The following is a 15,048-nucleotide window of genomic DNA, read 5'->3' on the forward strand; positions in this document are numbered from 1 at the left end:
TTTCACAGCATCTGTGCTAACTTCTATTGTATCACACACACTGCATTGCGATTGTAATATGAATCACATTTTTTCCTTTTTCAATCTCCCTACTCCACGACAGGCTCAACCAGTATCTGCTGAGAACAAGCATCTCTCTGTATGCGTAGTGAGTACGTGGGTGCACAGTCTCTTCAGTCGGGTCTGACTCTTTGAGACCCCATGGGCTGTAGCCCACCAGGCTCCTCTGACCGTGGGATTCTCCAGGCAGGAATACTGGAGTAGGCTGCCGTGCCCTCCTCCAGGGGATCTTCCCAACCCAGGGATCGAACCTGTATCTCTTGTGCCTCCTGCACTGGCTTCTTCACTACTAGAGCCATCTGGGAAGCCTCCAATACGTGTGTGCACGTGTGCTCCGTTGCTGCAGTCGTGTCTGACTTTTTGTGACTCTATGGACTGTAGCCCCCCAGGCTCCTCTGTCCATGGGACTCTCCAGGCAAGCATGCTGGAGAGGGTTGCCATGCCCTCCTCCAGGGGATCTTCTCTACTCAGGGATCAAACCCAGGTCTCCTGCATTGCAGGCAGATTCATTACCGCTGAGCTACCGGGGAAAACCTCTATATGTGTATATTACATACTAATTACAATTAGTTCCTCTTTATATTTATACTGACTACATAAAAATTACACAAGAAAATATTTATTAAACATTTACTATCTTCCAGATATCATAGAGTTTTTCAGTTAACAACTTACTTATTCTCTTAAGAAACCCTGAATGTAAATCGTTATTATTTCCATGTTACTGGAGTGGCTTTCCTATGACATCCTGATGCTCCCCCTATGCCTGGAAACTCAAGGGATGTTATTTATGAGAACTATAATCAGGAAGACAAATCATTAACAAATCATTTGAACATTTGTATCACCAACATTTTCATTCTCTTTCTCTTACCCTCCAAACATTTTCTAGAAAAAGGAACAAACTGATTCAGAAATTTCATTTTCTTCCTATACTTCTGCAGTATAAAAGGATGAGGGAAAGGACACATTTATCCACAGGTTGCCCTGGATCCCTGAGTACTGGCTATAGATTCATTCTCTCTTGTGGGTTTTTTCAAGGACACAGAAAAAACAGTTCTCTTTCTGCTTCCAATACACCTGTTGTGCTAAAAAATGTACACTTGGACAGGGACCGTCGTGGGTAACATCTCACTTCATGAATGATTGTGATAAGCTGCTTCTCCTGTACTTCCAGAGAGATGGTGCCTGTTATACCCACTAATACAACGGCAGCAGGAATAAAAGCAGTTTCCTCCTTGAGAGTGTGCTTTGGTACCCAAAAAGGTATTTTCTGCTCAGACAGCAAAATTTATCTATCCTAGAAACAGAGTTAGAGATCAAACAAACATTATCAACCTCCTTTGCCCCTTTATATGATTCTCCTAAGGGAAGGGGCATAGAGCTGGGGTCTTTTAAAGCAGGGGTCCCCAATCTCTGGGGTCTAATGCCTGATGCTCTGAGGAGAAGCTGATGTAATAAGAATAGAAATAAGTGCACAAGAAATGTAAGGCCCTTGAATCATCCCAAAACCATCCCCCTCATCGCCTGGACTGTGGAAAAACTGTCTTCCACAAAACTGGTCCCGGGTGCCAAAAAGGTTGGAGACCACTGTTTCAAAGTGACTGAAGCCATGAAAGGCAGTGATAGTATTTACCACATGCTGGGATGTCGCACAGGTCAAACTTATAGTTTTCATCCAAGGTGAAGCACCAGGGCGCTTCCTTCTGATTCCCCGGGTTGCGGCAGTAGGAGTGTCCTCCATTCAGCTCTGGGAAGCGGAGGGCGGTGAAGGTGTGTGTGTGGGGATACTGGGAATTCCAGGGCTGGCACTGGCGCCCCGATTTGGTCACACTGACGGTGCCCCGGTAGTCCACGCCCGTGCTGTTATAGCATTTGTGATCTGAAATACATGAAAGGAGAGCCCAAACTGTGAGAAACAGAGACGGTGCTGGAGCTCCTGGCCAGCGGTTTCTGGAGGGAAGACGTGCAGTTACCCCCACGGCCGAGGCTTCCCCGCTGGCCGGGCCACGTGGCAGTCTCCCACCTGCTGGGCTGGGACACAGAGCAGACCTTGAGGTGACCCTGCTGGGAGGATTTAGAGCTTATGCTTGAGGAAGGAAACCAGTCTCCACGATTATTCTTGATATGGAACACCGAAGAAAATCAGAACTGGGGCAGGATCCGGGGGCACAGGAGCAATCGCCTAGTGAATGGTGCAGGGACTGCCCCTTCCATTTCTGCTTGGTGACCTTAGACATGAGATAGATGGATGCTGCTGCTGCGAAGTCGCTTCAGTTGTGTCCGACTCTGTGCGACCCCACAGACAGCAGCCCATCAGGCCCCGCCATCCCTGGGATTCTCCAGGCAAGAACACTGGAGTGGGTTGCCATTTCCTTCTCCAATGCAGGAAAGTGAAAAGTGAAAGTGAAGTTGCTCAGTCATGTCTGACTCTAAGCGACCCCATGGACTGCAGCCTACCAGGCTCCTTCGTCCATGGAATTTTCCAGGCAACAGTAGTGGAGTGGGGTGCCATTGCCTTCTCCGAGATAGATGGATAGGTGATAAAGAATGTAGTCCTCAGAAGATGTTCCTTAGTAGCAGTGCACTAGGGGTTTCTGACAGGAGTTTGGCCATCACTGTGCTGATACACTGGACATCTTCAACAAGCAGGTCCTATTAAATCCTCCTTCCAGGATCTGATGCTTGAAACCATGGCAAAAATCAATTAAGCTGAAATAAAGTGAAATCTGGAGGGGTAAGGATAAGATGAGAGTAATAATAGTAATAATGATGGTATTGCTATTATATGTTAAGCATAGTTCTAAGCATTTTAGGTGCACTAACTTATTTAACTAATAAAAGAGTTAACTACCAAAAGGAAACGGAAACATTACCAGTCAGTAAAGTGTAATATAGATGGATGGGAAATGCACAGAAAACAGTCTTTTGTTTGTTGGCAGTGAGAGGATGGAGGCAAATTCCCATATAGATAGATAGATAGAGGTATAATACAATATAAAGCAATTTACCATTAATGTATTTAGAACATTCAAGATATTGGGCAACCTTAACTGCTATCTCATCCTAGAACACATACCTCATCCCCAAAGGAAACCCTATGTTCATTAAGCAGTCACTCCACACTCTCCCCTAGTCCCTACAGCTGGCAATCTGCTTTCTATCTCCATGGAATTGTCCACTCTGGATATTGTATATAAATAAACTCATACAATGGTGTCTGACTTCTTTCTATAACAGTCTTTTTAAGGTTCAGCCATATTATAGCATGAAACAGGATTTTACTTTTTTATGGATAAATAATATTTCATTGGGGAAGATCCCTTGAAGGAGGGCATGGCAAACCATTTCAGTATTCTTGCCTGGAGAATCCCACGGACAGAGGAGCCTGGCGGTCTACAGTCCATGGGGTCTCACAGAGTCAGACACGACCGAAGTGACTTAATATACAGCATGCAATATTTCGTTATGTGGATATGCCACAATGCATTCATCTACTTACCCACTGATGGACATTTGGGTTGCTTCCACCTTTTAGTTATGGTGAATAGAACTGTTATGAACCTTTCTGTACAAGTTTTTTTTGAACACCCGTTTTTAATTCTTCGGGGCCTATATCCAGGAGTGGCATTACTGGGACATATAGTAATTCTATTTTTAAGTCATTAAGGAACCAGCAGCCACATTTTTAAATTATCATCTTCATGTAACTTTTTGAAGAATGGCACTGCATCTTACCCACTGGAAACTCAGCCCCCACATGGTATCTGGACCACTGGGAAGTAATCTGACTACCAACACAAATTATTACTGAGGATCAAGGTCCAGTTTTCCTGGGGCTGCTGGCCCCTGAGGCAGCACAGAAGGTCAGGGGCTACCACCTACTTTTATTGATGGGATCCGCCATGGGAATTCCAATCCGGATACAGTTTGCAGCTTCGGGACTCTCGGGCTGGGGGAGATCTTCACAGTTTGGCAGTTTCAGCCTCATCAGTATCATGGGATTTGATCTCGCAAAAATGTACTCTGTTTGACACAGGACATTTTCCAGGATTTCACACTCATCGCGACACAAGTCCCGGGGCTTTGGGACCGACGAGGTTTCATCACAGTATGGGAAGGCGTAGTGGCACAGGGAAGGAATGGCGAACTGAGAACACTTATCAGATAAGTGACTGGAGGTGCCGATCATGGTGAAGGCAGCTGGAAAACAAACACAATCATTAACTCCCAGAGGCAGCATTTATCTCCCTTGGCTATCCAGTCAACAGATATCAGATGTAAACACACATTGGAAGGGATCTGCTATACTCAAACAGACAAGGCCAAGAGAAGGAGATTCATTTCAGATGTCTAAGCAGCTTACTTTCACTGGCTTGAAAAAAATAATTTTGACTACAAAGTTTAAAAAAACAGGATTAAGTTACATATGTACTGTTTCCTAATAAAAAGAATTAATTAGGTTAAAGTACAATATATTTTTCATTTTTACTACAAAGCAACAGAACTTTGTGTTTCATCCGGTACTTTTTATTAGTTTTGTGAGGCTTCTAAAACATTTGACAGCTGCAGGGCAGAACTTGCTTTATACAGTGGCTCAGCCCAATCACAGGATTTATTTAGTTCTGTGTCTCAGTTGTTGGATGACCTTGGGTAAGTGGTTTAATTTCCTTATAATTTGAAGACTTTTGATCCCATCTTCTGAACATGAGGCAACTCATTTGAAAGTTCTCAAAGAGCACAACTCAGTTGTCCAATGTATATTGTAGAATATCAGTGTTGCTTTGCCTAATCTCTTATCCCCATACCAGCCTTTGCACACGTCTACTGACAAGGAACTTATACTCACAACGCAGCCTGTGAAGTTTTTGGTATACTGGTTCCCAAAGCATGTTCCTCAGAACATTAGTTATGTAGAATGTTAAAAGTGTCTGAGAAACTGGGGTTCCATAGCTAAACAAGTTTGGAAAATGCTGGGTTAATCAAAGTTAGATGGATTTTTTTCTAAAAAGAAAAAAACTGTAACACTCTCCAGTAAGCTGAAAAATGTCCAAGAGAGGATTATTATAAATGGGTGACCAAATATTTATATATTTATATCAGAACTTCCATTTATTTTTGTGAATACCTAGTAAAAAGTATGTTCAAGTGATTTTTTATTAAGTTGAAATGTATCTTTTATAGCTTCTCCCTACCAGGCTTGCTTCTCTGGAATTTCATGGACTTTCCTCTTGAAAGCCTGAGAGATTTAGCAACTGGCAAATACATCTTCCTATAGTTGCTTCTTCACATTAAATAATTCCCCTGGCCCCCTCTTGGTTCCCTCAAATTCCTCTTGGGACATAGTTTCTGGGCTGTTGGCTATTCTATGTGTCTTGGGTTTGTTCTTGCCTCTCTTAAATCATAGGGTTGCCAGCTAAACTACAGGGCATCTGAATTTCAGGTCAACATTTGGGACATATTCTAAAATATATCAGATGCAATGGGGTGTCTTCAATTTCAGTGCTAACGTTGGAAACCTTATTAGAATTTCAGAAAAGCCACTTTAATGTATTTAATGTACAGGGCACCAAGGCATAATAACTATACTAATGGGAGAGACACAGGCTGCTGTAACCATCCGAACAAAGTATACAAAATTGTGCACCGTGGCCAACACTACCTATCTTGTATGTGCTAGGTAGTGCTTCAGTATTGATTTCCATTAAAAAGATCCTTTCAATTCAGAAAAGTGAAGGGTAAATAGAGAAAGCTAGAGCAGGAATAGACCCATGATCATCTCACCTCCTCACTCACTTCACAGAGGAAGAAAGAGATTTCCATGGAAAGTAAGATTTTCTTCAAAGTCACACTGGGATTTGTATCCAGAATTCTAACTCTAAATTCATCCCCTTTCAGTAGACACAATGTTATTTCCAAACAGCTCCTCTGTGAGGGCAGAGACATACCTGGCTTATTCCTCACACCATCACATCGTCCATGCCCAGCCCAGGTCCTGGTATGCCAAAAGCGCTCAATAATATTTATTGAGTGTTTGAATGAAAGTGAGACTTCTCAAAGCCTCCTTTTCCTCCAAGGGCAACCTTTAATAAATTATTCTAATGTAAATTTCAGAACAGAGATTATATCTCTGGCTTCTTTATGGCCCCGTTTCTAACCCCTATGCCTTGACTAATCCTTTGTCAAGAGAAGGGCTCAATAAAACTTCTGGGGAGAAAAACTGTTATGCAAAGTATAAATATAATTTCATTGCTACCAACCTGTGATCTGATTTTCTATTTCCCCTTGCATGTGCAAAGACTCCATGTAGACAGTGCGGTTGCCAATAAATCTTGCACAGGCAATCCCTCTGTACGGCTGACAAAATCCATCTTCTTCATACTCATCTCTGAAAACAGAGCACATGCATAAGCTGGAGCAGGACACACACGCAGTTGGCGCGGACTGCGCGATGCCCCAGACAGTCACTAGGGGGCGCAGTCGGGCACAGTATCCTCAAGACTGGGTTAAGGAATCCGGCTTCCTCAGTTCCATCCATCGCTTAAAACATCTGTTGGTCACATTGGTCAAGTTTCCTTCACCTCTAGAAATATCATCCTGAAGCACAAAATCATCCTTAAATGTGGGAGAAAACACTTTTATTTTCGCAGCTGGTGGTGAGCTGGAGGATGATGTAGTTGTAAGAGTAAAGAGGAAATGAGTTGGAAATCTGGGCACATGTTCTACAGTTTTTTGTTTTTTAAGCCCAGATTATTTCTGTTTCATTTGCTACAAAGGGGTGGGCGCATTACCCCAAGACCTACTCAGACTGATATGTCAATTAGGAAGCTCCAAGGAGTGAGAAGCTGGGTGCCGCAGGAAGGAAAGCAGAGGGCAGTCCGGTTACATGGCTCCTGCTTGAGACCCATCAACCCCACCCTGCAGAGAGTGTCCATGGTAAACCGTGGACTGGGCAATCTCAGATCAGTCACCAAGTCCCAGGAAATCCAGAGAAAATGTCAATGGATACTTGCTTTCATAAGTTGCTAAAACAAAACAAAAGTCTTAAAAAAAAATTGTTGCCTCGAGTTATAATAATAAAAGGAAGGGCACAGATTTTATTCTGAAGATAAAGTGAAAGTTGCTCAGTTGTGTCTGACTATTTTCAGCCCCATGGACTTAGTCCATGGAATTCTCCAGGCCAGAATACTGGAATGGATAGCCTTTCCCTTCTCTAGGGGATCTTCCCAACCCAGGGATCAAACCCAGGTCTCCCGCATTGCAGGTGGATTCTTTACCAGTTGAGCCACAAGGGAAACCTAAGAATACTGCAGTGGGTAGCCTATGCCTTCTCCAGCGGATCTTCCCAACCCAGGAATCGAACCAGGGTCTCCTGCATCACAGGTGGATTCTTTACCAACTGAGCTATGAGGGAAGCCCCATTCTGGAGAAGGGGATACCAGAAAGTGGTGTGATTAGTGACTGCGGAGCAAATGGCTGGAGATCCAAGGCTGGAGATTAGGACCCAAGATGGCAGGTTCAGCTTGAAAGGACAGAGGCCAAAATCTCCCACTTGGGCCTATGATAAGCATAAGACACCAGAGTACAAGATATCAATATGGTTCTGAAAGGCAAACTACAGCCAAGCAGAAGGCTACCTGCCAGGTTTATGGTCTGACTTCTGCCCTGGATTCTCCTCCTCTGTTAACCTGGCTGGAAGCAACATCTTGCCTTAAAGAAGTGTCATTTTTTTTCCTCTTTGGTTTCTTCTAAGTTAAAACACTTTAGAGCAAAAGTCAGGAGAAGAAATTTTCCTGCTGGATTTAACATTTGCTTATCCTTAGGTGTGATTCCCTGGTGGCTATGACAGTAAAGAATCTGCCCGCAGTACAGGAGACTTGGGTTCAATCCCTGAGTCGGGAAGATCCCCTGGAGGAGGAAATGGCAACCCACTCAGTACTCTTGCCTGGGAAATACCATGCACAGAGGAGCCTGGTGAGCTACAGTCTATGGGGTCGCAAAGAGTTGGACATCATTGAGCAACTAACACTTTTACTTTCTTATCCTTAGGCAACCTCTCAAATCCTCTGAGCTATGGTTTTCTTATCTATAAGATGAAGACAATAATTGACCTCCCAACCCTATAGGTCAAAGTCATGTTGCTGTTTGTTGTTTAGTTGCTAAGCCATGTCCCTTTGCATCCCCGTAGACTAGCCTGCCAGACTCCTCTGTGCGTGATGTTTCCCAGGCAAGAATACTGGAGTGGTTTGCCATTTCCTTTTCCAGGGGATCTTTCTGACCCAGAGATAGAACCTGTGTCTCCTGCATTGGCAGGTAGATTCTTTACTGCTGAACCAAAATCATGAGGATCCTATCAAACTGTGTAAATGCTTTAAAAAAAAGTGCTACACAGAGGTAACATATAATTATTATTAAAGCCCTTACAGTTACCAAGAGGGCTTCCCTAGTGACTTGGAATCTGCCTAGAATGCAGGAGAGACCCAGGTTTGATCCTAGGTTGAGAAGATCCCTTGGAGAAGAGAATGGCTACCCACTCCAGTATTCTTGCTTGGAGAATTCCATAGACAGAGGAGCCTGGCAGGCTACAGTTGTCCATGAGGTTGCAAAGAGTCAGACATGACTGAATGACTAACACTAGCAGGTACCGAAGAAGATATTTAAAAGATAATTATTTGCTAAGTTTCTGCTTCATAAAATCAACTGTGTTCATAGCTCTGGCCCTGGACCTCCACACCTGAGGGTTCAGGGAGGGAGTCTAGAAAGCCCAGTAGAATAGGAAACCATGTGAAAAAAAATCTGATAGAGCTGATCCTTAAAAGACACTTATTTTCAGCTGCTTTCTACTCCCTATTCACTAAAACAGTCAAGTTAAAGATGGAGATGGGAGCAGTATCTCCAGTTTAGTCCCCCAAATAGTTTGCAGTGCAAAGCTCTTAAAAACGTAACCTTTAAGTACACATACAAATGAATATATCATACACCTGACATAAAGACATTGAAATTTTAATGTTGCAAAATCCTGCAAGCACTCCACATGTTTACTTTCATAAATCCTAGAGTAATGTTGAAGTCTTTTTGGCTTAAATTTTACTTGGGTTGTAAAATTAACCCCACTTTTATTGGGTAACTAATACCATAAACCTATGGGGAGAAAGAAGTTTCTTGATGACCCAGCCTTGGATCTTGAAAACTGAAGTCCTGAGGCCAGAAAGTACCCCCACACCGTCACCCCCCTGCTATTATAGATGATGCTATTCTATCCCTAGGCATTAGCAGAGTCCTGGATTTTTAAGGTGTCATTATGAGAACACTTCTTCTTCCCCCACATTAAATTCTCAAGGCCTCAATTTATATCTCTTGGGAGGACAAAACCCTGGAATTACCCCCAGATATAAATCCCTGACCTACTGGGAGTTCCCATATTTTATGTGTGAGGCTTAGGCTAAACTTCTTACCACCTTTCCAATTTGAGATTCTGAAAAGACCCTTTGAATACTGTTTTTCAGAATAAAATGGAATGCAGTTCTTTGGCTGCCTATTGCTTATTGAGGGCTTTAGACCTGCAGGTGTATTACATTTTTTATTGTGCCCAGAATTCTTAATAGTCTGACCAGTCCAGTCTCTCGGGGACAGATATAAAAAACAAAGCAAGCAAACAAAAATAGTATGCAATGTCATCTGCTAGGGAGTAGTTCTCAGTCCTGGCTGTTTATACCATCTCCTTAAGAAGCTTTTGAAAATTCCAATGTCCAAACCCCACCTTGGACCTATTAAATCATAGTCTCTGGGGATGCAGCTTAGGTATTCATGCGTTTTAAAAAGCTCTCAGGTGATTTGACTGTGGTTGAGAACCACAGCACTAGAAAAACAAACATGTCTTAAGTGTCTGCCACTCTCTGTCCTGAGTGCTATGATAAGTGCTTTCTTCAAAGTAGCCCCTTGTGACGCTATTATCCTTATTTATCTGAATGAGAGACTCAAGCTCAGAGAAGTTAAGTAACTGGCTCAGACTCACAAGGCCAGCAAGTGGAGGAGGTAGAATTTAATCACAAAATTCAAGCTCAAGCTTGACTACCAGGCTATAATAGTGCTCTGCTTTTCAATCCTACTTTAAAGTAAATCAGCCTAATAATAAATAAGAGAATTTATAATGAGCCTTTACTCTGTTCCAGGCACTGTTAAATTTCATTTACATATAAAATCAATATTAAGTCATTTAATGCTGACAACAGTCTTATACAGAAGGTGAAGATGTAAGTGCTCCCATTTTACAGATGAGAAAACTGTAGAGTCAGAAAGAGCAAAAGAACTTGTCCACTTTGACGCAGTAAGCAGAAGAACTAGATCTGCCCCCAAACCTGTGCTTGTAGCCTGGAATGCAACTTCCTTCCAAATAGTTGCCTATGGGAGTTTTTCCACTGCTTACGGGGGCTCTCTACTGTGAAGATGTTTTGGCGTCTGCTGGACAGAGGAGCCTGGCGGGCTACAGTCCAAAGGGTCACAAAGAGTCAGACACAACTGAGCGACTGCACATACACACATGCGCAGGTGGCGAAAAGCTTCTCTTTTAAAAGTCAAGTCACAATCTCCTTTCATCCTTCCCATTTTTCCTGCCAGCCGTGGCTGGAGGGGAACAAACGCTCCTCCAACATTAATCAGCTTTATGCCTTTCTCCAGCTCACACTTCTTTCATTGCTGATGTCCTCCATGGTTAGCAAATTAAAAACATGAAGAAGCAAGGCCATGAGAGCACAAGGGCACTTTCAGGGAGCATGCCCAAGGCTGCGTTCTAGGGAGAAAGAACACTAGGAGAGGGCAGACGGGATTCTGGCCGTCCATCACAGTACCCAGCATCAGCACGCGCCGGCCACCTCACCGTGATGTCAAGATGCTGGAGTGCTTTGTGAATGCTGCTCATGACTCTTCTAGAGGAAATTTAGTTACTGGGTTGCCAGCCTCTGCAACCTTCCAAATTCGCTGCCAGGTGGTAGGGAAAAGCAAACACAGTTTGCCCCCCGCACCTCCAGGGTCTCCCCCTTCCCCAGAGCAAGGAGCTGATGAGGGGTGGTCACACAGGGTTGAGAGTGATGGCAACCGCTGTGGCAGCAGTAGGAGAGTCCACCCAAGAAGCACCGCAGACCGAGAATGGGGAACATGCTGCCCGTGGGAGTTTGACAGCGACTGTGGGAGTTAACAGTTACACACTGCCGGGTGAACTTCTTGGGTCTGGAATAAGGCTTTCAAGCGTTCTCCAAAAAAGAGAACAGTGCAGTGTATAGTAAGGGGCCAGGAAAGCCCAAGATGTAGTTTTTTGAGAAGGGGGAGCAGGAAAGGAAAGAAAGGATGGGTGGGAGGGTGGGTGAGGTATGGGGACTGAAAGGATGCAGAATACCCCAAATGGATGCCCAAATGGAGTTGTGCCAAGTCTGGACCATGATAGTCCCGCTGTGCGCTTAGTCCCTCAGTCGTGTCCGACTCTTTGCGACCCCGTGGGCTGCAGCCCACCAGGCTCCTCTATCCACCAGGATTCTCCAGGCAGGAATACTGGAGTGGGTTGCCATACCCTCCTCCAGGACATCTTCCCAATTCAGGGATCGAACTCAGGTCTCCCACGTGGCAGGCAGATTCTTAACCCACTAAGCCACCAGAAAGGCCAGCTAGTGCTCTCTTTAGTGCTTCCAGTGGGGACCAGGGTTTCTGAAGGGTGCCTCAACTTAAGGGAGAAAAGAGAGCAAACGCAACTGTTGTCTTATACACATGATTTCAAAAGAAACCCTTAATATGTATAGAGAAACTGGAAATCTGAATGAAGTCTATACATTACTTAGTAGTGAGCGTGCCTGAGCATGCTCAGTCATGTCTGACTCTTTTGAGACGCCCTGGGCTTTTAGCCCGCCAGGCTCCTCTGTCCATAGAATTTCCCAGGCAAGAATACTGGAGTGAGTTGCCACTTCCTTCTCCAGGGGATCTTCCAGGGATTGAGCCTGCAACTTTTGCATTTTCTGCATCAGCAGGCAGATTCTTTACTAACACTGTGCCTCCTGGGAAAGTAAGTAGTAGTACACCAATGGTAATTTCTTACTTCTGATAATAGTACTATGTTGATGCAAGACATTAACATTAGGGGATAAGGGAATATGGAAATTCTGCACTACTTTTGCAACTTTTCTTAAACGTAAATATTTCAAAAGAAAAAGTAAAAGAAAAAAGACAGACTTACAGTTGTACACATATCCCCTTCCTGTTGAGCCTCCCTCCCCCCGCAGAAGGAGGGGATATAGGTATAATTGTGACTGATTTGAGTTGTTTTACAGCGAGGATCAGCACAGTATTGTAAAGTAATTATCCTCCAATTAAAACATAAAAAAAAGAAAGAGTATTACAAGAAGGTGCGGAGATGGGGACCTTATTGTAGATAAATGAACAGGAGATGCTATGGTGTGAGGGTATCAGGAAGGCCTTCAGATGACCTCAATTATTCCTTAAAACAACTTTATTAGAATCCCTCTGGACCTATCCCTGGGTGGCTGAATTCTCATCATGAACAGTTCACTTATTTGTAATTGGCCTACTTCTAAATTCAAGTACTTCCAGGAGAAATGACCTACTTAGGAAGGGCTCAGTATTGATGGATTTTTATTAGCTGCTATGAGCACTTTCATCTCTGTAGAAAGTTGTATACAAGGAGGGCAGGGCAATTGATGAGAGGTCCCTGTGTGAAGAAAAAGGCAATCTTCCTGACCTTGCACTTCAGTCCTGGGCTGGCTGAGGGCCGGTGAGATGACAGAGAAGGCAGGCCGGGAGGGAGGGGGAGGGAGTCTGGTTCATCAGTTACTAGTTACAAAGGGATCTTTTCAAAACACAGACTTGGAGCAGGTCATTTCCTGCCTAAAATTCACCCTAGTTTCCGACTCACCACAGTTACTTGCTGCAGTACACAAAGCTCTTCCCTAGTTCCTGCCCATTTTTCCAGCCTCATTCCCAGCCCGATGAGCCTGTGAACCTGATGATACCAGCCATGCTGCTGTTGACCTTGCTCGTCTCAAAACAGGAAATGCACTTTGCTGGCCCCCTGGCTTAGTCTATTCTCTTCCTGAGGCCTGGAGGGCCATCTATCTGCTTTCTCACCTTGTGATTGCCTTATCAGGTGCTCCCAACCCCTCCTTCCCGGGAAAGTTAGTCACTGCCTACCCCACACTCCCGCCCACCCAGCACCTTTACCACACCACTCCCACAGACTTCTGAATTCATATTATGTTTGTCTGCTAAGTGATCCCCTTAGCACTACTCTAAGGCAGGGACCATGTCTGGCTTGGCCTCACAACTCCAGGGCCCGGGACAGTGCACAATACCCAACTCAGCCAACAAGTGCTGAATGAGGGAGAGGGTGCTGCTGAGAGCTGTCCTCCCCCTGCTCCACTGTGCACAGACTGACCAGCAGAACTGTAATAGACCTGATAGATGCGGAGATGACCTAGCCTAGCTCACAGATACGGACCCTCTCCATACCAGAACGACACTTCAAACTGGAAACCACTTTCTGCTGCACCAGATTTTACACTGGGGCATGGCAGGCCTTAGTCAGTTGAACAGATTCTTACTGATGAGTGAGGCCCTAAAATGTTCCCCTATGAGGTACTAAGACCAGTCAAAATGCATGTCTCTCCTTAGGGGGAAGAGAATAAACTTAAAGACACTTTGCTAACTATAAAATCTCACTCAAAAGAATTGCAAACCAATACTTGTACACAAATGTGCATAGCAGCACTATTCACAATAGTCTCAAAGCAGAAACCACCTCAAATGCTCATCAATAGAGGAATGGATGGACAAAAGTGGTAGAAACATATGGTGGCCAATTATTCAGCCATGGAAAAGACATAAAGTACCAAAACATGCTACACTGTGGAAGAGTCTCCAAAACATTATGGTAAATGAAATTAACCAGATAAGAAAGGCCACAGAGTACATGATTCCATTTATATGAAATTTCCAGAATAAGTAAATCCATAAAGATAACAAGCAGATTGATGGTTATCAGGAATAGGAGGAAGGGAGGAATAGGGAATAACTACTCACTGGAGGTAGACTTTTACTTTGTTGTGATATAAATGTTCTGGAATGAGAGATGGTGGTCTATATATTAGCTGCTGTGGAATTGCTCACTTTTAAGTGGTTAATTTTATGTGAATTTTATCTCAATTTTTTAAGTGAAAAAAATCTCATTTATACCCAAAGGACAAAGTAGAGGGAACAACAGTTGGAATTTTAAGCCTCAGAACTGGGGAGAGATTTTGGGGATTGTTTTTAAGCAAACTCACTGGCCAAAAGTGCTGGCAATTTACACAGTCCCAGCAGGTTTCTTTGTTCTGATTCTCTTGGTTCTTCAACTGGAATGCCAGAGACAGTGCTCTGCAAACCCACAGCTTGGCAGGCTCAGGGGGGACTGACTGCCTTGAGTGAAATCATCCAACACTTCTGAATTTACCCCACTTGGCACCTCTTACAAATCCTATTTTGAGCCATGGAGATGAAATCCCATCGAGATGCCTGTCCCCAGAGCCCCGAATCTTGGTCTGAACGAAATCCATCACACAGTTCAAAGAGATGTAGTATTCCTAATTATGCTCCATTTAGCAAAGCGTGGGTTATTTTCTCTCATGAGGGAAGTAATTTCACTTTACCAATGCAAATATAACTGGTAAGCTGTATTTGTTTTCCCAAAGACCATCATGCTTCCCTGGTGGCTCAGATGGTAAAGAATCCACCTGAAATGCGGGAGACCTGGGTTTAATTCTAATGTTGGGAAGATCCCCTGGAGAAAGGAAAGGTTACCCACTCCAGTATTCTTGTCTGGACAATTCCATGGACAGAGGAGCCTGGAAGGCTACAGTTCATGAGGCTGTGTGGCTCAGATGGTTAAGAATCTGCCTGCCCTGTGGGAGATCTGGTTTTGACCCCTGGGTTGGGAAGATCCCCTGGAGGAGG

At 44.0% G+C, this 15,048-nt stretch overlaps 1 protein-coding gene across 1 annotated transcript in view; it reads right to left on the reverse strand.

Moving 5' to 3' along the window:
• The window catches only part of ROR1 (receptor tyrosine kinase like orphan receptor 1), a 194,800-nt gene that overhangs the window by 34,763 nt on the left and 144,989 nt on the right, over positions 1-15,048 (reverse strand). The window contains exons 4-6 of the mRNA XM_040232675.1: positions 6,321-6,448; positions 3,946-4,263; positions 1,697-1,942 (exon numbers count right to left, since the gene is read on the reverse strand). Coding sequence (XP_040088609.1) covers positions 1,697-1,942; positions 3,946-4,263; positions 6,321-6,448 — 692 coding nt within the window. The remainder of the gene's footprint in view (positions 1-1,696; positions 1,943-3,945; positions 4,264-6,320; positions 6,449-15,048) is intronic.

The sequence above is a fragment of the Oryx dammah genome, unplaced genomic scaffold, assembly GCF_014754425.2.
Source record: "Oryx dammah isolate SB20612 unplaced genomic scaffold, SCBI_Odam_1.1 HiC_scaffold_28, whole genome shotgun sequence".
NCBI lineage: Eukaryota > Metazoa > Chordata > Mammalia > Artiodactyla > Bovidae > Oryx > Oryx dammah.